This window comes from Dunckerocampus dactyliophorus, chromosome 2 (assembly GCF_027744805.1).
Source record: "Dunckerocampus dactyliophorus isolate RoL2022-P2 chromosome 2, RoL_Ddac_1.1, whole genome shotgun sequence".
NCBI classification, from domain to species: Eukaryota; Metazoa; Chordata; class Actinopteri; order Syngnathiformes; family Syngnathidae; genus Dunckerocampus; species Dunckerocampus dactyliophorus.
The window spans coordinates 22,528,456-22,548,834 of NC_072820.1; the positions used below are offsets into that span (position 1 = coordinate 22,528,456).

General features: G+C 42.9%; 1 protein-coding gene across 2 annotated transcripts; it reads left to right on the forward strand.

Annotated features, from left to right (window-relative positions):
• The first annotated feature begins 7,826 nt into the window (after positions 1–7,826).
• oprk1 (opioid receptor, kappa 1) lies at positions 7,827–18,393 on the forward strand. Of its 2 annotated transcripts, XM_054769101.1 has the most exons (4): positions 7,827–8,001; positions 8,395–8,641; positions 12,067–12,419; positions 14,474–18,393. In XM_054769101.1, exons 2-4 carry the CDS (start codon positions 8,415–8,417, stop codon positions 15,004–15,006), a joined length of 1,113 nt encoding a protein of 370 aa, XP_054625076.1. In that variant the 5' UTR covers positions 7,827–8,001; positions 8,395–8,414; the 3' UTR covers positions 15,007–18,393. The 2 variants fall into 2 exon arrangements, with proteins under 2 accessions (XP_054625076.1, XP_054625077.1); XM_054769102.1 differs by lacking the exon at positions 7,827–8,001 and having other exon boundaries at positions 8,538–8,641; positions 12,067–12,442; positions 14,485–18,393.
• The last annotated feature ends 1,986 nt before the right edge of the window (positions 18,394–20,379 follow it).

Sequence of the window (20,379 nt, forward strand, 5' to 3'; positions counted from 1 at the left end):
CAATGGACCTCAAATTAGTTCTTAAGTCCTGCTTATGAAGTTCTTAGGAAGACTGTGGCATTCATGAATATTTCATTGATGTAGATTGTGTCGCAGGTATTTGTATCACTGTTTCATCTTCCAATCACAATCACAACATAAAAGCTGGATATATTTTTAGTAAATGATTGCGATGCATGTGATCAAGTATTGCTGGCCATGAGAGAGATGGCAGCTTTAAGGTGAAGTTGACTTACTGGACTTCCATCGCTTTAATGCAGGCAGTTTTTTGAAAATAGGCATGGTCGCCATGGTGATAATCACCTGCACATGAGCTTTGTGAAGGTCACGTTAGGTTGTCCTCAAGTGATCCTGTTCCGCTTTCACCGTCACGCAAACAGCTCAACGCTTGATTGCGTAGAACCTTCTCCAACAGGAAGTGCGCTTCCAGAGAGTCTCATGATGCACTTTTCATAACGTACATATTTATTAGCATCTTTACAGGCGGATCATCTTACTGTGAAGCACACTCCATTGTTATTGCAACCGCATGCATTAGTGCAGCTTTATCACAACTTCAAAGCAGCGCTAATGTGGCGGATCATGATGGGCTAACACTTCATTCAGCCTCATCAAAAGGAGTTATTACAGTCAGCTTTGACAGCGTAATGACGTTATTAAAGATTGAAAATACTGCGGCTTCCACAGCCACGGCCGCCATTTTGGTCACACTTTACAATAAGGTACACAAAAATACAGTAGTTACTGAGGAACTAATGAAGAACTAATGAGGAGCTAATGACTAAGGCACATAAATGTATACTAGTTACTGAGGAACTAAAGAAGAACTAATGAGTAGAGTAGTTACTGGGGAACTAAGGCACATAAATTTAGAGTAGTCACTGAGGAACTAATGAGGAACTAATGACTCAGGCACATAAATTTAGACTAGTTACTGAAGAACTATTGAGGAACTAATGAGTAGAGTAGTTACTGAGGAACTAAGGCACATCAATTTAGAGTAGTTACTGAGGAGCTAATGAAGAACTAATGAGTAACTAATGAGTAGTGGTTAGGGTTAGGGAGGTTTGTTCCTCATTAACTACTGTAATTTTGGGTACCTTGTTGTAAAGTATTACCGCCATTTTGTATGTCGAAGAATACTTAACTTTGTTTTATAGCAAGTAAGCTAACAGGGGCAACTAGCTTTTATCAGTGAGTCCCTTTCATTTGAATCATTTGACCAAAACAATGCTTGCGCCCATCCTTGCAATGTGTAGATCACTGAAATAAGCTAACAAAATACTCACCGCATAATTAGAACATCGTCAAGTCAACCGTAGGCAAGCAGGCTATTGGAAGTCGGTTAATTTCTGCCGCTATCTGTTATCATAACAATCCATTTGTGTCCATTTGGTGTTAGTTGTTTAAAACGAAACATGAATCCCTTCAGCTGAGCACTTAGCAGTTTAAGAAATACACTGCTAACCACGGCTGGTGATGAGCTAATGCTGCTATCGTTAGCACATGTCACTGAAACAACAAAATAACAGCCTGCGTAGCATCAGTACACGGTGATCCCTCGTTTATCGTGGAAAGTTTGTTCCAGTCCCAGGCGTGATAAGAGAATTTCTGCAAAGTAGGATTCCTTATTTAGAAATGAAATATTTTCATAGTTAGAGCATAGAAAACTTTTTTACAACCTTCTAAATATACTTTTCAACATTATTAGAGCCCTCTCGACATGAAATAACACCCCTATAGTTTTGTACTAAGTTTCTGTACAGTACTTCCTGTGGTGGCTATTGGCTCATCAATGTAACATTAGTGACACCTCGTGACCAGTGTACAATACTACATATCATCGTAACATCTTCGAATGCATCTTCTGAATGCCTTATATTTGCATTTCAATTCATTTAGCCATTTTTATGATTGAAAATGCATAATTTAGGCAAACAAATATGTGAAATTTGCTTTAATATGCATTTTTTTTTTTTTTTACTAATAATAGGCCATATACACAAAACACCACAACAAAAAACACAAAAGAGCGATGATTTATTCATTACTATATTTCGGTAAAAAACATGATAGCGTGAAGTGGCGAGGGATAATTGTATCGACAGATTGCCAGCTGTTATTGCAAAAATGTAACTCCACCACGCGTAGCACTTTAAGAAGTATGTTTTTTTATAAAAAAAAAAGAAGAAATGTGTTGCTGACCACTGATAATGAACGCCAGCAACTACCATGTTCACAGCTATCATTATAGTCGCACTGTGTAGACGCATATTACTAGTGTCACCGAAACAAGCTAACAGCATAACTAGTCAGATAATAGAAACGTCTTAAAGTACTGTATATTAAAAGTTGGCTAATATTAGCAGCGGTGTTACTACTAGAAAAACATACGAAAAATGTTGCATAGACTATTAGCATGCAGGATTGTAAAAGGCAGCTAATTTAGCAACTCGCAGCTTGTCATAGCGGTTTTAAACAGGGTTGTTTGTCTTGAAAGTGTGTACATTTATCAGTGAAAGGATTTTTGCTATGTTGCATATGTTTTTCCATTGGTGTTGTTGCCATAGTGATTCAAGACGGTCGACCTCAAGTTACACAACAGTCGTCCTGTTATTCTTTTGTTGTGCTTTCACTCGCCGGCCGTCCTCTCTGCTCACCGCCAAACCCATTTCTCCCCTTTGTTGAATAAATGTGTCAAGGTTTCATTCCTGTTATTGCTGTTTAATGTGGTTCTCTCCGTGTCCTCCAGGCAGGCACTGGAAGAAAATTCACTTTTCAATATTTGCCTCTTGTGTAACATGGCTACCCTGAGCAATTTTTTCACTTTAGTCAATAATTTCACTGGCAGATGGGAAAAGTACACTTTAATATTGTAGAAAAGCATTTTCTTTATTTTCCCTGCCTTTGAGACAGTTGTGGCTGTTTTGCATCATTGCTGCACTGTCAGCTAGCTTAAGCGATGATTGCGTTCAAAGTGTTTTTAATGAGCTATTACATTGCAGTTGGAAAAGAAATTTGAATAAACAAAAAAGAACCCAATACCAAGATTGCCTGGAGTATTTTGTTTCAAGTGTAAACCTTTTTTAAGGAATCACAAAGGCCACAGTCGTCCCTCGCCACTTCGCACTTCAAATTTTGCGGCTTCACTCTTCGAATACTGTACATTATGGCTGAATCCTAATTCTATCCCTGAATTATTATTTTCTTATAATTCTATCCCTATTGGCCAGGGGTGCCATATAAAGGCAATTCCAAGGTTCCTTGACCGCCAGGGGGCCCAAAAAAAGGTAATTAGTAATTAATGAAAGGCGTGGGGAGGGCAACGTGATTTAGTTCCATGGGACCGAGACTTCCTGGCTGCACCATTTGTACTGGCTATATATGATATGAAAAAAGGAACCATAAAATCACCTTAATTTAGACAAAAACATATTTTACTTACTTTTTGAAGACAACATATATCAGACTATCAGACTGAGACTGTCATGCTCTGTGTTTTAGTTTGCGCGTCTTTTTGTTTATTTTGCACTAAATTGCCCCTGTTCCTGTTTCATGCCTTTATTTTGTAGTGCTTCCTGTGTTACTCTGCTCTGTGTTCTGTTCTCTACTGCTCCTACTTTCTTACCTGCCTCCACATGCTCCTATTTGGTGTGTTGATTATTTAGCATTACTTTTGTTTGCGCTTGCTAATGCTCATGCTTTATCCCCGCCACTGCACTCTGCACTATTATTATTAAATTTGCTTGGCCGTCTGTCACACACATATGAGCGAGTGTTAGCCACATGGCTGCGTTAGCTGCCGTGACCGTGAGCCTCCAAAACTCACCATACTCCGTCAAGTGTTGTTCTTCAAATGGCCTTTTCCATTCCATTCCATTTTCCTCCACTTATCCGGGTCCGGGTCGCGGGGGCAGCAGTCTCAGTAGGGAAGCCCAGACTTCCCGGTCCCCGACCACCTCCTCCAGCTCCACCGGGAGGACACCAAGGCGTTCCCAGGCCAGCTGTGAGACATAATCCCTCCAGCCTGTCATAGGTCTTCCTTCTCCCAGCTGGGCATGTCCGAAACACCTCACCAGGGAGGCGTCCGGGAGGCATCCGGACTAGATGCCCGAGCCACCTCAGCTGGCTCCTCTCGATGTGAAGGAGCAGCGGCTCTACTCTGAGCTCCTCCCAGATAACCGAGCTCCTCACCCTGTCTCTTAGGGTGAGTCCCGCTACCCTACGAAGAAAACTCAGCCGCTTGTATCCGCAATCTCGTTCTTTCGGTCATGACCCAAAGCTCATGACCATAGATGAGGGTGGGAACATAGATCGAACGGTAAATTGAGAGCTTTGCCTTCCGGCTCAGCTCTCTCTTCACCACGACGGTCCAGTACAGCGACCGCATTACTGCAGACGCTGCGCCGATCCGCCTATCGACCTCACACTCCAACCTTCCCTCACTTGTGAACAAGACCCCGAGATACTTGAACTCCTAACTCCTCCACCTGGGGCAGGACCTCATTCCCAACCCGGAGGGAGCAATCCACCCTTTTCCGACTGAGAACCATGGCCTCGGATTTGGAGGTGCTGAGTCTCATCCCAGAAGCTTCACACTCAGATGCAAACCGTCCCAGTAAACGCTGCAGGTCACAGCCCGATGAGGCCATCAGGACCACATCGTCTGCAAATAGCAGAGATGAGATCCTAGTGCCCCCGAACTGGACTCCCTCGACACCTTGGCTGCGCCTAGAAATTCTGTCCATGAAAATTATAAACAGAATCGGTGACAAAGGGCAGCCTTGGCGGAGGCCAACGTTCACCGGAAAAAGGCTTGACTTACTACTGGCAATGCGAACCAGGCTCCTGCTCCGGTTGTACAAGGACTGAATGGCACGTAGTAGCGCGCCACCAATCCCATACTCCCAGAGCACCCCCCACAGGACACCGCGAGGGACACGGTCGAATGCCTTTTCCAGGTCCACAAAGCACATGTAGACCGGTTGGGCAAACTCCCAAGTACCCTCCAGTACCCTTGCAAGGGTCTAGAGCTGGTCCAGTGTTCCGCGACCAGGACGAAAACCACATTGCACCTCCTGTAGCCGAGGTTCGATTAACGGTCGTACCCTTCTCTCCAGCACCCTGGAATAGACTTTCCCAGGGAGGCTGAGGAGTGTGATCCCCCTATAGTTGGAACACACCCTCCGGTCACCCTTCTTGAAAAGGGGGACCACCACCCCAGTCTGCCAATCTAGAGGTACTGTTCCCGACTTCCACTCAATGTTGAAGAGATGTGTCAGCCAAGACAGTCCCGCAACATCCAGAGCCTTGAGGAATTCAGGACGAAACTCGTCCACCCCCAGAGCTTTGCCACTGGGGAGCATTTTGACTACCCCAGATACCTCAGCCACGGTGATGGAACTGTCCGCGTTCGTGTCCTCAGTCTCTGCTTCCTCTATGGAAGGTATGTCAGTGGGATTGAGAAGGGCCTCAAAGTATTCCTTCCACCGCCCAACTATATCCTCAGTCGAGGTCAGCAGGCCCCCGTCCCCACTGTAAACAGTGTGGACCGGGCACTGCTTCCCCTTTCTGAGGCGCCGGACGGTTTGCCAGAACCTCTTCGAGGCCGCCCGAACGTCCATGGCCTCACCAAACTCCTCCCACACCCGAGTTTTTGCCTCGACCACCGCCGAAGCCGCGTGCAGCTTGGCCTGTCGGTACCTGTCAGCTGCTTCAGGAGTCCCACAAGCCATCCATGCTCGATAGGACTCCTTATTCAGCTTGACGGCAGCCCTGACCTCTGGTGTCCACCATCGGGTTCGGGGCTTGCCGCTACGACTGGCACCGACCACCTTGCGGCCGCAGCTCCGGTCGGCTGCCTCAGCAATGGTGGCACGGAATAGAGCCCATTCGGACTCGATATCCTCGTCCTCCCCCGGGATGCAGGAGAAGCTCTGCCGGAGGTGAGAGCTGAAGACTCGACGAACAGGAGACTCTGCCAAACGTTCCAGCACACCCTCACCACACGTTTGGGTCTCCCGGGTCTGTCCGGCATCCTCCCTCGCCATCTAATCCAACTCATCACCAAGTGGTGATCAGTTGACAGCTCAGCCCCTCTCTTTACCCGTGTGTCCAAAACATGCGGTCAAATGCCCTATTAAAGCTTTTTAATGTGCTACCCCTGCCAGGTATTTTTAGTGGCATGTGTTCGATGATTGTTTTTGTTTTGAAAGAAGTGGGAGGACGACACGACATATACATTCTATATTTTTTATAAATGTCGTTACAGTGCTGGTTGTAAGCTATTATTTATTACAGTTGTTTGTTGTTTTGCAATAAATGTCACAGTTTGTGAAAAAATGTGCGCCTTTTATTAAAAAAGGTGTTCTGAGGTAGGCTATACAGCATTGAAATAATGTAGAAATGTATGCACCTTATTTTATGGTAGGAAACATTTATTATGAACAGTTTAATGATCTCATCTGCCTACGTCACAGCCAGCAAGCGGTGGAGGGTGATGATGTAATGACAATCAGGTGGTGTCCCATTTCTTAGTGGCTTCTTAACCTTGGCCCTAGGTTTTAAGTGGCAGGGGAAGGGGTAGAATTGGGATTAAGCCTAAATTGTTATGTTGCTCGTTATGTTGTTAGCTTGGTCGGTTAAAAAAAAAATCATCACTTCCGTGATGATCGTCACTTCCTCCTTTAGCAAACATCTGCGACGTCACGTGCTGTGGTAATTGTATTGTATTGTACTTTATTTATCCCACAGCTGGGAAAATCACTTGTTACAACAGCAAGCAAGATACGCAAGTAAAGAATACATAGTGACATAGTGACTACAACATGGTTCATGTGGTGCAGGTGTTGTAGAGCCTGACAGCGGTCGGTATGAAGGACCTGCGGAACCTCTCCTTCTTACACCGTGGGTGTAACAGTCTGCTGCTGAAGGAGCTGCTAACACCCACAGTGTCATGTAGCGGGTGAGAGGTGTTGTCCATGATGGATGTCAGCTTAATGATTATTTTTTAAATGTATGAACAAGTTTTTTTTTTCTAAACGGAGAAATACCATCCATCCAAACATAGGGTTAGCATCGAGCTAGCAAATGCTTTTGTCTGTATTATTTTTTCAGTGGAAAAAAAACAAAACAAAATAATTTATGAAACCAAGAAAATAGGGCTTATAATTTATCCACTTGCACCATGAGTATTATATAAGAAAAACAAGATCGATTATGTTGTAATTTCTCTAACATTTATTGGGGGGGGGGACGTATATTGCTGCTATACAATAGATAGACAGATGGCGTAGGTTACACACATAGACATAGAGAGATGGCGCATCGAGTGGGTTTGTCCTCTGCGGCGATACGTCAACATCGCCGCCATATTGGATGGGTCAAGGCTGGGCTGTAAAGGAATACATGTAAATGTACTTACTTTCATAAATCGCCTTTCTACAACGAAATTTCAATGTCTCTCGTTTATACATTCACACACGCACTAATATACTTGGGAAACAGTCAGGCACCATAAATTTTGAAGATCATATCCATTGTTTTTGGTGCCCAACTGTTTCCCAAGTATATTAGTGCGTGTGTGATTGTATAAACGAGAGGAATGAACTGACATTTCTTTGTAGAAAGGCGATTTATAAAATTAATGTAACATGTATTTTTTTCTTATTAAATGCAGGCTTTCCTTCGGTAGTCCATCTTTCAAGCGTATTCATGAGTGTATGTGAGTAGATGAATACAGTATAAATAAATGCTGTATTCAAATAAAGGTGCACACTGTGTTAGAAAAGATGGGATGGCGTCACGGAGGGGGGGTGGCAATGGCGCTTGCACCGCTGAGCCTCATTCAATCCATCTTCGTCTTCATCTTCTCCTTCTCTCCACAATAACAAGCTTGAAACTACACACATTCATTCATTCTTTTCGTAAAAAGAAGCCGTCGAAATTCATCAAAGCTTCCTGCTATTTGGAACAACTTAGTATTAAAGCTGAATTAACAAGGTAAGCTCCCTTTTGTGACACTAATGTGTTTTTTGCTTTTATTGTCGCCAAAATGTGTTTTAAAAGCTCATTCATGTTGCTTTTGTTGTCATCAAAATGTCAGTAGAGCTCATCCTGCAGTTAAGTCTACTTAACATGAACATGTCGTAAAGCTCCTTGTTTTTGCTCGGAATGACGGGGAAAATGCATGCTTTCCTTTCCACGCTTTTTGCCACGTAAAATGGTCTTCGAAAAAAATCATCATTTGTGTTTCCTAAATGTGCAAAAACTTAATCGCTCTGCATTTATATTCTCCTAAATGTGTCGTTGTCCTCGTAAAAGTACACTAAAGCGCACGCATTTGAGTTTATTCAATAAAAAAGTGTGAAAAGCTGTTTTTTGTTGTGCTGGCAGTGTCAACTGGCGCACATTGGATGGACAGCGGCGTGGTCCACATCCACAGGGGGGGGGACAGGTGTCCATGGGGGGTCCAGGCTGAGGAAGAGTGCACCTCCTCGTCCCTGGAGGTGTTGAACGCGACGTGGGAGGAGGTCGACGCCGAGCCCATGTCGCCCATCATTCCCATCATCGTGCTGGTGTACTCGGTGGTGTTCGTGGTGGGCTTAGTGGGAAACTGCCTCGTCATGTACGTCATCATCAGGTCAGAACTGCTGCTAACCTTCATTTATCTTCACTAATATTAATAATAATGAAAACACACTTGATGTTTGGTACCATGTGGTGTGCAGCTGCTGCTGCTGCTGCTACTGGAAACTTGTGGATCACTTTCACACCAAAGTACAGAAAAAAGCCATTTTATTTTCCACCGCTAGATGGCACTCTTGTACCTTTGCGTCTTTTTTCATGCTTGGTGATGAGCTACTGCAGTGGAGGCAGTAAAGTAAAAAGTGATAGATATTTAAAGCTTTGGCTTTAAATACAAAGCTTTGTGTTATTATTCAAATTTTAGCTGCTTCTCATAGTGCCTTTTCTGTTTTTTACCATTTTTGCAGCTTTTTAAATGTTATTTTGTTTCTGCAGTGATGCAATGACAGATGGCCCCCGAGCTGCACTTAGGTCACCCCTACTTTGAGGGTCGGACAACTCAGCTTGTTGGCTCAGTGTTGTGGGCGAGTGGTGGTGACGAGAGAGAGACTGGTCAATGCGTTACAATAGCCAGCCCTAATGAGCCGCAGCTCCAAGATTTTTTTGGAGGGGCACGTTTATAGAGTTATATTAGTGCCTTAATTTTCAGGTAGCAGATTTTGAGTCATATTAGCGTGCAATAACTATTGTGTGGTCAGGCACGTCACTGCGCTCTGTCACTCCCTCTCTCCCTCTCGCTCGACCCTTCTGCACGTTGCTCACTCAACATTTGCCGGGGGAGCCGGTGTACTACTGTCTCTGGCCGGGTTTTGGGAACTGGGCTCTTGGATGGAGCTTGTGGGTTGCTGCCTGGAGAGGCCTGGTGAGGCGTACAGGCGTGTTCAGTGGTCAAAATGCGTGCATGTTGGTCACTCTCTGGGAGGGGAGGGCACTAGCAGAGAAGCATGGAAAGATTAAAAAAAGAATAGATAGAAAGGAGAATGCCGGATGGATTCAAATAAGACCGAGAATGGAAGAAGAGAAAGAAAGAATAGAAAAACGAAAGAAAAGAAAGAAGGAGGAAGCGTACATCTATAGTAAGGAAAGAGTGAATAGAAACTATTCTTTATTTAATTTTACTTCACTAGTACTGCCTTGTTTACTTACCCAGTTTTTTTTACCTTATCATTGCTTCTTGTGTTACTGGAATTTCATTGTTTTGGCAAACTTAATTCCTTACTGTGCATACATCAATCTTTGCTTAGCTAAAAGGTAACACACAAATCAGTGGTGGATAGAAAGACACAGAAAAGACAAATGGAAGAAAGAAAATAAAAGGAGGATGGGTGGAAAAAAGGGAAAGGACGAGAAAAAAGGATGGGTGTGGAGAAAGGAAGAAGAGTGGGAAGAAAGGTTGGACAAGAAAGAAGGAAGGTGTCACGTCGGGGGTTGCTGCTGTCGAAGACTTGACCCCCGATATGCAGAGACGAGGCGGCAAGGTGCAGAAATAAAAATAATTTTATTTGCACAATGCAACAGGAACAAAACTAAAAGTGACAAAGGAAAACCTCTGTGGAAAAACAATTCAAAAGTAACTGAGATGGTAAGTCTAGGTGACAGCACTGGCAGAGCAACGAGGTTCATCAACCATGACATAAACAAATTGGATGGAAAAGGATGGAAGGAAGGAAGGAAGGAAGGATAGGTCAAAATATGTAGGAAGCGAGGATGGGTAGAAAGATGATGGAAGGAAGGTAGGATGTGTAGAAATATGAAGGAAGGAAGGGTGGTATTAATGAAGGAATGAAGGAGGGCATACATGAAGGAAGGAAGGGAAGAATAGTATGAATGAAGCAAGGATCAATGGGCCTCATTCACGAACATCTTCTTAAAAGTCTTCTTAAGAAGTGTACTTAAGAAGGCGCTGGTTGGAAACCTCGCCACATTCACGACACATTCTTAAGTAGGGATAATCGTTTGCACCGGTGTTCTTAGGTTGATGAATGCCAACTGCGATGCCCGTGCATGTGAGGCCTAATTTGCATAGGTCACCGTCTATTATTTCCTATATAAGGTCAAAAATGTGCCGTGCGCAACAGGCAGCTGGAGGTGGAGATGGCAACGCGCAAGGGCGAGACTGAGAAGCAGCTGGACAACAAACGAAAGAAAAACATCAATTCTACTGAAATAGAGGTGCTTTTACAAGGAGTGACCGAACACAAGACCACCTTATTTTCACGTGTATCCACCGGTCATCAGGCCATCCAAAAAGAGTCGGCATGGAGCACCATTGCAGGAAACATAAATTCTGTTTCCACGGAGAAACGCACCACCGCAGAGGTTAAAAAGAAGTGGTTTGACTTAAAATCAGAGTAAAAAAAAAAGATTGGACTGCACCGGAGGGATCTGGAGGAAACGGGAGGTGGGCCATCAATCAGAAACCAAACCATTTCGGAAACTCTAGAAAATATTTTCACCATCATGATGGAAAAATAAAGTCAAAATACATAGTTTGTGTGTGACAATTTATTTTTTCTGTGGTTACATTTGATTAGACGCTGCCTAATTAATACAGCAGCCCCGTGCTCTGGCTCAAGACGTGGCTGGGGGCGCATGTCGTTATCTGGGGGTGCTCCGTGCGCAATAGACACACCACGTTTCATTGCGATGTTATTCTGATGATCCTGCACACCTGCAAGAACAGAGAGGGAAGCCTGAAGCCTGAAGCGGGACATCAAATATTCGTCGCTTTCAGCAAATAAATCTAATGGTCCCTTTACATTCTCTCTCTGCGCAGCGCACGTCCAGCCAGCTACTTTTTTTTGATGAATTGGGATTTGAATATATATTTATCGATGGAGTATATTTTTGTTGTTTTGATGATAAATAATTGTTGGGATATTTTATTTGCACTACATTTTTTGGGATCAGGTTGCAAAATCCATCGTGAGGGCGATTGCGCATTGAAAGTGCAAGCTTTGCTTGTGCGTAAGAGTCCTCCTGAGCGTTCGTAGAATTTGTTCTTAGATCTAAGAACTGTGAGTTAAGAACACGTTTCGTGAATGCCAAAAATCTTCGTAAGAAGGCTTTAAGAACACATTTGTGCGTAAGAACGTTTCGTGAATGAGGCCCAATGTTCCCTCGAAGCTGTGCGCCTGCACTGCTCCAGCGTTCTCAGCACACAGCAAATTTATGCAGCGCGCAAAATAAAATCCAACATGAACTGTAAATAAAATAAACACATAGTTTATTCTGTTACATTCTACAATGCAACTCAGTGAGTAACAGGCGACAACGAGCGGCAACAACATATCACACAATGACAAACATGGTCCAGCCAACGATGACATTTATTTTTCTTCCGCAATGAAGGAAGGAAGGATATTGTGAATGAAGGAAGAATGGAAGGATGGTATAAATGAAGGATCTCAAGATGGAAGAGTGTGTGTAGTACACAGTTGCAAAGGATGAAGATGTAGTACAGTATGTGTGCTTTGTCAGGTACACCAAGATGAAGACCGCCACCAACATCTACATCCTCAACCTGGCGGTGGCCGACGCCCTAGTGACCACCACCATGCCCTTCCAGAGCGCCGACTACCTGCTGAGCTCGTGGCCGTTTGGCGAGGTGGCGTGCAAGGTGTTCATCTCTATCGACTACTACAACATGTTCACCAGCATCTTCACGCTCACCATGATGAGCGTGGACCGCTACGTGGCCGTCTGCCACCCCGTCAAGGCGCTGGACTTCCGCACACCCGCCAAGGCCAAGGTCATCAACGTGCTGATCTGGGTGCTGTCGTCGGCCGCCGGCGTGCCCGCCATGATCCTGGGGAGCACCAAGACCAACAATGGTACCCCTGGATTGATTGCAGTGGTTAGAAGATCATTGGGGCAATCACGCATGCCTTCATGCAGTCACTGCACAGCTGATCATCATGGAGTCTTCATTAAGATCCATTGTCCACATCATCTTATTTGTCTTCTATATTGATCATATATATAACGTCTGATCACTGCCCTGCTATGTCCCATGACAGCCCGTGTCTTTCCTCTCTAATACTCCCCACGTTCCACGATTAACACTATAATGCGCGTCTTTATACACATAAGCATATGGAAGTACACTCACTCTCTACACATGAGTACAAGAGCTACAGTATATCACAACCTGAATATTCCTTCACAGATAAGTATAATACAGCCATTTGAAAAATTAAAATAATCATTCATTTTCCCTTTACACAGATAATAATGCTCTTGCAAATATACAATATATTTATTCATGTATTATTATTTATTCAAATAATTAGATTTAATTCAATAATTTGCTTTTCTATTAAAAACTGTGAACTTACAGTGGTGTAAATTTACATTTTGCACTGTTACAAATACAAAAAGAAGAAATGGGAGTGATGCAAAAACTTTTTTGAGGAAGTTATTTATAGCAAAAAACAGTCTGATATAGGCTGTTCATCAGCTGATCAGAAGTGTAGGACCAGAGCCAAAAAAAAGATGGCATCCACTGTCTGGAAGTGAGGTTCATTTTTGTAAACTTTCCTTGCCATCCATCCCCAAATATTCTCAATTGGATTTAGATCATGTGAACACACGGGATGGTCCAAAAGAGTGAGGTTATTCCTCTGTCAGTCGGGCATTGTCAACTGCAGCGTTGTCCTGTTGAAAAAGCCAGTCATTACCACACAGACGAGGGCCTTCAGTCATGAGGGATGCCCCCTGCAACATCTCCAGATAGCCATCTGCCGTTTGACGCCCCTGCACGACCTGAAACTGGAAAACGCACGCCAGATCATGATGGCGCCCCCTCCACTGTGCAATGTGGAAAACATCATTTTGGAAGCCATCAAGATCGTCAAGGTAAAAAAAATTTCCCATCAGAGAATAAAACTTTCTTGCACCTTTCAATGTCCCATGTTTGATGCTCTTGTGCAAATTCCAAACGGGCAATTTTGGTGTTGAAGAAGACGAGACCTTTGAAGTTGTATTTTCGTCTTAAAACCCCACGCTCGCAGATGCCGTCAGATGGTTATTGGACTGCACTCGGCACCAGTAACAACCTTCATTTGGGCAGAGGAGCGTCTTGTGTCGGACAGCCAATTGGATCCGGTAGCATTTTTTGGGTCTACCACTCGACTTTTTTGTTCCATAACCCTCAGGATCTTTTAAGAAGTTTCTTACTGCGTCCAACCTCAGCAGCAATGGCACACTGCAAGAGGCCTTGCTTATGCAGCTCAACAATCCGACCTCGTTGAAAGAAAGAAAGCTTTTTTGCCTTTGCCATCAAGACATTAGGACAGAGTGAATACCTGACATAAAATGACATTGAATCCACATTTTTGCCAAGAATTTGGCTTTTAAAGACTATGGTTTTTACTCGAAAAATACTTTGTCTCACTCCCATTTCTTCTTTTTGCATTTTTAAGCTTTATTTAGAACATACTTAAAGGAAAACTGCACTTTAAGGATGATGGAATTTTTCCCATCATCCACAATCCTTATGTGAAGCATAATTTCATAATTTTGACTTTTTATCTCATAATTTGGACTTTTTAACTCATAATTATGACTTTCTTATCCCAGAATTATGACTTTTTATCTCGGAATTTTTGACTTTTTTCTCATAACTATGACTGACCAGTGGCAGAAACGGGCTTCCATTCATTTTTGTTTATTGTTATGTTACTTTTTGACCTGTAGTTATGCTAGGTAGAACAATTAGCGGCTAAACGGCTAAAAGACTGTTAGCTTCTTTCAGCATCCAGCAGGCATTCCAATGTTTCTTTTGATTCTAAACATGAAACTAAATAGTTTTTCGATCACCAGATGTAGAGATATGTGTTTTTCATGGCAGTAGAGATGTCACGTTGTGTTTTTTTGTGGTTGGCAGGTACGACAGAGTGCGCCCTCCAGTTCCCAGAGCCTTACAGCTACTGGGACACACTGATGAAGATCTGCGTCTTCATCTTTGCCTTTGTGGTGCCAGTCATCATCATCAGTGTCTGCTACACGCTGATGGTCCTGCGCCTCAAAAGTGTCCGCTTGCTGTCAGGCTCTCGCGAGAAGGACCGCAACCTGCGCCGCATCGCTCGCCTGGTCCTGGTGGTGGTGGCCGTGTTCGTGGTGTGCTGGACGCCCATCCACATCTTCATCCTGGTCAAGGCTCTGTCGGCAGACGTGCCCGAGACAACACCGGTCATAGCGGCTTACTTCTTTTGTGTAGCGCTGGGCTACACCAACAGCAGCCTCAACCCCATCCTCTATGCCTTTCTGGACGAGAACTTCAAGAGGTGCTTCAGGGATTTCTGCTGCCCCGCCACCCGAGGGGACTGTCAGGGCATAAGCCGGGTAAGGAGCACCCTGAGGGACCACTCATGTCCCCCGGAGAATCGCGGCGACCCCAGGCAGGCCAGGCCCGTATGACTAGCGATGGATGCGTCCTCGCCTCACGGCCTCGGCTGGGAGGACTCCAACGACATCTTGACCCAGATCACCACGGCGGTCTGAGCGTCTCCTCATCCACATCCCAAACACAACCTCCCTTCACTGCTGCTTTTAACCTGCTTCCTCTAATAGTGGCCTCGGCTCTAATCCACACTGCTACTGGTCTTCTATTAATCGCGTGGTGCACTCATGTGAACAAATTCAGCGCCACACCGCAAATAAATGCCTCCTTTTTGGTAAAAAGTTTAATCACTACCATGGCTGCCACCATGTGTTGTGATAGACGTCTTTGCCACCTTCACAAGGTATCTGTAAAGCTGATGCTGAAGGCGGAGTTGAAAGAGAACGCAAACAAAGGTATTGTATCATCAAAAATAACAATAGCATAGGAAAGTATATTTATCAGAATACATACTTGATTGTACTACTGTTATTTTTCTGAATTATTATTTGTCTAGAAAAATATAAAAAAATATATAAAATGTGCTGTACAGTTAAACACCTGATATTACCTGATGTTACTTAGTAAAGAAATGGCCATGGCTACTATTTGAAGAAATACGGTAATTGGGAAAAGAAATGGTTAAGGCTACAATACTCCGTTATTGGCTCATGTGCTTATTTTGGGAATTGATCTTTATTAGTCATAGACAACAAGCCAACAAACGTTTATGATTTACTGGAGACTGTTAGAACCGAGGGGAACATAACATATTTAATGAGGACAAAAACGAAACGAGAAAAAAATCACAAAACCTTAAACAAAACAAACCTTAAAACAGGACAGCCGGTCACACCAGGACAAAACAAGAAGGTAGAAACTAACGGAAGCAAAAACCCAGGCTGCTGCTCAGCGTCACACCAGCAGCCAGTGAGAAGCAGCAGAGTGGCCCAGGTGCATGACGAGCCTGCAGCGGACAAGGCAGCACGAGCAAAGCAGGGAGCAGAGAGAGCGCGAAACACACCTGCACACATTTACAGGTGCTGCTCAAGATATTCGAATATGAACAAGACGTTTATTTCAGTAATATCAGTCAAAAAGTGAAACTTGTATATTATACAAATTCATCATACACAGACTGATATATTTCAAATGTTTGTTTCTTTCAATTTTGATGATTATAACTGGAAACTAATGACGTGATATTTATGCTGCCCCCTGTGGCCAAAATGCATAATGCAGCTTGACAAGTAGGCTCGTGTGCGTAGATGCCTTTTTGTTTCCTATTAACTTCTAAGGATCAGCATGCCTTTAATGCAACGCTGTCACAGTAATATATATTAATGTGTTATATTGTATCATTGTACTGTCTATCACTTCAGTTGCTTTGTAAACAAATACAGTGTGTGTGATGTAAAGTCAGCGTGTGTGTTTGTGTACGGTAAATATGGCTGTGAAGGAAGTGCATCCCTACTTGGATCATTCTTGTGTCTTATCTGTCTTATTCTCTCTAAAAAACTGGGATGTACTGCTGCTATTCACTTGGGACTCTAAAGACAGCGTTGCCATGGTGAGTGCGCATCCATAAGTGTTTTTCTTTTCTCCGACATCAATGGCCTTGAATGGCGAGCTTCATGGTGCGCTGCAGATGATGCTTGGGACATTAGGCCATTCCAGCTGTGAACATTCATCTCATCTCAGTTATGTCTCTTCCACTGCAAGTCAGGCTAATTAACTATTGTGCAAGGCCAGTTAAATAGAAAAGGAACCGTATTTGCTGACTTCAACCGGAGTCAAAATGGACTACAGTGGTGTGAAAAAGTGTTTGCCCCCTTCCTGATTTCTTACTTTTTTTGCATGTTTGTCACAATTAAATGCTTCAGATCATCATACAAATTTAAATAATAGTCAATGACAACACAACTGAACACAAAATCAAGTTTCTAAATGAAACTTTGTATTATTAAGGGAGAAAATAATCCAAACATTCATGGCCCTGTGTGAAAAAGTGCTTGCCCCCTAAAGCTAATAACTGGTTGGGCCACCCTTAGCAGCAACGACTGCAAACAAATGTTTGCGATAACTTGCAATGAGTCTCTTACAGCGCTGTGGAGGAATTTTGTCCCACTCATCTTTGCAGAGTTCTTGTAATTTAGCCACATTGGAGGGTTTTCCAGCATGAACCGTCTTTTTAAGGTCACAGCATCTCAATAGGATTCAGGTCAGGACTTTGACTAGTCCACTCCATGGTCTTCATTTTGTTTTTCTTCAGCCATTCAGAGGTGGACTTGCTGGTGTGTTTTGGATCATTGTCCTGTTGTGGAACCCAAGTTTGTTTCAGCTTGAGGTCACAAACAGTTGGCTAGACATTCTCCTTCAGGATTTTTTGGTAGACAGCAGGATTCATGTTTCCATTTATCACAGCAAGTCTTCCAGGTCCTGAAGCAGCAAAACAGCACCAGTCTATCACACTACCACCATTATATTTTATTGTTGCGATGATCTTCTTTTTCTGAAATGCAGCGTTACTTTTACACCAGACGTAATGGGACACACAACTTCTAGAAAGTTCAACTTTTGTCTCGTCAGACCACAAAGTATTTTCCCAAAGGTCTTGGGGATCATCAAGATGTTTTCTGTCAAAATTGAGACGAGCCTTAATGTTCTTTTTGTTCAGCAGTGGTTTTGTGTCTTGGAACTCTGCCATGCAGGCTGTTTTTGCCCAGTGTCTTTCTTACGGTGGAGTCATGAACACTGACCTTAACTGAGGCAAGTGAGGACTGCAGTTCTTTGGATGTTGTTGTGGGGTCTTTTGTGACCTCTTGGATGAGTCTTTGTTGCGCTCTTGGGGTAATTTTGGTTGGCCGACCACTCCTGGGAAGGTTCACCAGGTTTTGCCATTTGTGGATAATGGCAGTCACTTTTTCACACAGGGCCATGTAGGTTTGGATTTTTTTTCTCCCTTAATAATAAAAAGTTTCATTTAAAAACTGCATTTTGTGTTTAGTTGTGTTGTCATTTACTACTATTTAAATGTGTTTGATGATCTGAAACATTTAAGTGCGACAAACATGCCATACAATAAGAAATCAGGAAGGGGGCAAACATTTTTTCACATTTGATTTCTATATGCGGTTGGACAATTCCAGGAATTTTCAGAAGGATATCATCGGAATGTATGGGAATTACTGACAAAATTTGCTTTTGAGCGTACATGTTGTTTAAAAAAAAAACCCTGCAGCATAAGCTTACCTGCTTACCTTGTGTGTTGTATATATTTCATCTATCGTATTCAAATATAATCTGCAAAAAAAATACATGAAAAGATTTTTTGAAATTACAACCTATATTTTATATGCATGCATATATATGCATTATGTTTATTTTATGAAGGTTTCACCTGTACAACACAAACTGACAAACAGACAAATACATAATTATCATTATTAAATCCAAACAACCAAAATCATATTTTCAAATGTTCTTTATATTGGCAAAAATGTATGCATATTATATACATACACTGGAAAAAATATGAATACATATAAACACAACACCTGTTTTTGCTCCTATTTTTCATGAGCTGACCTCCAGATGTAAAACCCAGTACAGTTGAGCTGCACATTATAGAGGGGCCTTTTATTGTGGTCAACCTAAGGCACACCTGTGCAATAATAATGCTGTCTAACTGGCGTCTTGATATGCCACACCTGTGAGGCAGCTGGATTATGAATTATGAATGCTCACTAACAGATTTAGACAGATGTGTGAACACAATATTTGAAAGAGATGGGCCTTTTGTGGACACAAAAAAACATATTTTGCTTTCAGCTCATGAAAAACGGGACCAGAAACTAAAGTGTTGCCTTCATATTTTAGTTGAGTATACTGTCATATTATTTGGTTAAAATACTATTATTGTATTTGCATGCATATCTGATTATAATGTTTATAATATGGTTTAACCCGCACAAAGTATGATTTAAAACCATAAATCCACACACTGAAAAAAAAATGTATACAGTAAGCATTACATTCAAATCGTCGTCTTTCAACCTGAAGCCCCCCAGATACCTCAGCCACAGTGATGGAACTGACTTGACAAACGGGCAACTCTGCCAGACGTTCCCAGCACACCCTCACTACACATTTGTCCGACATCCATCTAATCCAACTCATCACCAGGTGGTGATGAGCTGACAGCTCAGCCCCTCTCTTCCCCCGCGCTTCCTGAACATGTGGATGCAGGTCTGATGATACAACTTAAAAGTTTTTGTCAAGAAATATACATATTTTTAATGTTAGTTGGCATGCACATCTGCTTATAATGTGAAATAATATGTCTGTTTAAGTTACAGTGAATGAATGAATAAATACTGTAACTCTCAAGTGTTTCCTGCCCCCCACATATCCCTTAGCTTAAAGGGGACCTACAGTATTATACTCATTTTCGGGCCTTTGTATTGAGTTCTGGACTCCTATAGAGCAGCTACACACGATATTTCTAGATCTTCCAGACTCTGCACCTCTTCCTGCTGTGTTTCCTGCATCCCGCCCAAACGGTCTGTGTAATTACTTACACAAAATAAACACAGTTAAGACACTGATAAATTGTTACTTACATCTTGTTCTCCTGACTCTTCAACACGACCAAGTACCGTTGGAAAGGTATCGAACTTCAGCAAGAGTTTGACGGATAGTCCAGTTTCGTATTGGCCCATGTTCTCTTAACAGTCCTGTGTGGAGTGCCGTTGACAGATGAGCATATTTTTCTCTTGCTGGCCTGGAATCAGCAACTCCAACCACTTCTGCCTGATGCTTGCCTCTTTAGGCACACCCGAACAAACATTTCCTGGGAGCCATACGTGCTAACACTGTGAACAGAGCAGAGCGAAGCAGAACGGGGGGAGGACAGTCTCACTTCCAAATGCGCAGACCTCATTACCTGACGCGTTGGCATCGTTTCACACGAGAATTCAACATTGTAACAACATTTATAGGTCAGAGAAGAGGAAAAGCATAATAAGTCCCCTTTAACTTCTCATGGAAAGTTTACAGAATATTTCCAGGCATTGTCGTTTGTCATTTGCAACCCTATATTCATCCCAGTCAATCAGCATATCCAGCTAATGATAACAATGGAATTTTAAATTAATATAACAAGAGAAATATTACTGTATTAATTTATGGGGATATCAAGTGAGGATATGTGGAGTAGAAAGGTAGTAGCTCAAAGTTATGCATGGGGAGTTATCGCCCAGGATAAGCAGAATGTATTTTTGGTCTTCAGTCTTAACTATAACTGTCAAAAAAGTAAATGTGCCTAGAAGGAAAGAAGCAAGTCATTAGAGCTGTGATGACGCCAAACAAAGCAAGTGGACGAGGGGGACAATAGGCTTTCAGTCAAGTTG

Coding starts and splice junctions, on each gene's coding strand:
- oprk1 (XM_054769101.1), top strand. CDS start 8,415: ATGGACAGCGGCGTGGTCCACATCCACAGGGGGGGGGACAGGTGTCCA. Junction 8,642..12,066: donor GTCATGTACGTCATCATCAG/GTCAGAACTGCT, acceptor GTGCTTTGTCAG/GTACACCAAGATGAAGACCG. Junction 12,420..14,473: donor GAGCACCAAGACCAACAATG/GTACCCCTGGAT, acceptor TGTGGTTGGCAG/GTACGACAGAGTGCGCCCTC.